This window comes from Sinocyclocheilus grahami, unplaced genomic scaffold, assembly GCF_001515645.1.
Source record: "Sinocyclocheilus grahami isolate Dianchi unplaced genomic scaffold, SAMN03320097.WGS_v1.1 scaffold327.1, whole genome shotgun sequence".
Taxonomy (NCBI): Eukaryota; Metazoa; Chordata; class Actinopteri; order Cypriniformes; family Cyprinidae; genus Sinocyclocheilus; species Sinocyclocheilus grahami.
Genome location: NW_015505506.1, coordinates 619,677 through 621,321, shown reverse-complemented (window position 1 = coordinate 621,321; position 1,645 = coordinate 619,677). Strand labels below are relative to the sequence as shown.

The 1,645-nt window shown below is 41.9% G+C and overlaps 1 protein-coding gene across 1 annotated transcript in view; it reads left to right on the top strand.

Moving 5' to 3' along the window:
- The window catches only part of mthfr (methylenetetrahydrofolate reductase (NAD(P)H)), a 20,416-nt gene that overhangs the window by 10,718 nt on the left and 8,053 nt on the right, over nucleotides 1–1,645 (top strand). Inside the window, exon 6 of the mRNA XM_016294971.1 lies at nucleotides 800–1,050. Coding sequence (XP_016150457.1) covers nucleotides 800–1,050 — 251 coding nt within the window. The remainder of the gene's footprint in view (nucleotides 1–799; nucleotides 1,051–1,645) is intronic.

Genomic DNA, 1,645 nt, shown 5'->3' with positions numbered 1-1,645 from the left:
TTCAGATTCAAATATTAGGAATGCGTGGTTGAACTTTATTTTCAATGAAGTTTCAGCTCACGCGAGTAAAACATTGAGCGTTTGTTCGCTTCATTTCACTGCGGATTCCTTTGTAAACAAGACACAGGTCGACGCTGGATTTGCAGAAAGACTGAGATTAAAAAGCAATGCAATGTATAGTACCATCTATACTGGATCCGACAGGAATGGCGCAGCACACTTATGTGAGTAAAATATATTTGTACTGTGTCACTATTGCTTTGTTAGAGATCGCTTGATATGTCCCGATTATGTGCACGTGTCTAAAGTCACAGAAGGCTCCAACTATGAAGGACGTAGCTTGTCAAACAGACACACAGAAAGGTAGCTTACGATGCAAAACTGTTACCCAATCACAGCAGTGGGCGTTTACGTCCAAGTCTTCAATGCGGCACGCCCATAAAAACCAGCGTTTCTCCAGCAGGCCTCAAAACCAGGGTAGAAAATAGCCTATTACTTATTGATTTTGATGTTTTTGAATGTAAAAACCACGCGAGCGTCATAAGTGGACCTCGGACAACAGTATAAAATAATAAAATAGCCAGTTCATGACCCCTTTAATATGGCATTAATAGTGTTCCCACAGAAACGCAGTCTGAGGATGTGAACAGCTCAAAATACAACATCAGGGTTGTCATCTAGTTATTAGGACACGGCATAAATGCAGCATGGTCCCAAACCTGTATGCTTTTCTTTCTTTCTTAGAACATTTTCTTCCTTGGTTCAGTCTTCATAGTTTGAATTTGCGTTGTTTGCGCAGGGCTATCACTCACTGCGTCAGCTGGTCAAACTCTCCAAACTGGAAGTGCCCGAGGAGATCATGCAGGTGATTGAGCCCATCAAGGATAATGACGCCGCCATTCGCAGCTACGGCATCCAGCAGGCGGTGGAGATGTGTAAGGTTCTTCTGGCCAGCGGAGAGGTCCCAGGCCTGCACTTCTACACGCTCAACAGAGAGGTGGCCACCATAGAAGTGCTCCGACAGCTGGGCTTATGGGCCGAGGATCCACGGTGAGTGACTCAGTTCTGTGATAAACTGCTCCTGTTCGTTCTAACAGGAAATCCATTAGGGATGCACCGATACCACTTTTTACAGAACGAGTCCGATACCGATACTTTCATTTTTGGTACTCGCCGATACCGATACCGGTATTTTCACAGCATTTGTAATTTTTTTTAAATATTGGGTACAGAAACAAAATAATAGTAGTAATAATAATAATGTGAATCATGTAAGTTGGCTTCATTTAGCAAACAGATATTACCTTCAGTTATTTCCACACTTAATTATACCTGTTAAAATGTATTATATAAGCTTTTGTTACTTTCACTGTTCATTTTAATGGCACATTAGAGCTCAATACTGTAATCACAAAACGTTTTACTATAATAATGCAGGGAACCACTCGTTATACATTATAGGAGTGCACGGGTACTATTTTGGTGATGTAATTTGTGTCACGCGCAGTGTACACGGACCCTCACGTACGAGTAAAAACCGAAGTATAACCAAAGTAAAAACTTTGGCCTTAAAGCAAGCTAAACATACACAGTGCGCACATGTTTGTATTGGTGCAGAATGAGAGAGACACTTACAGCCTAGCGC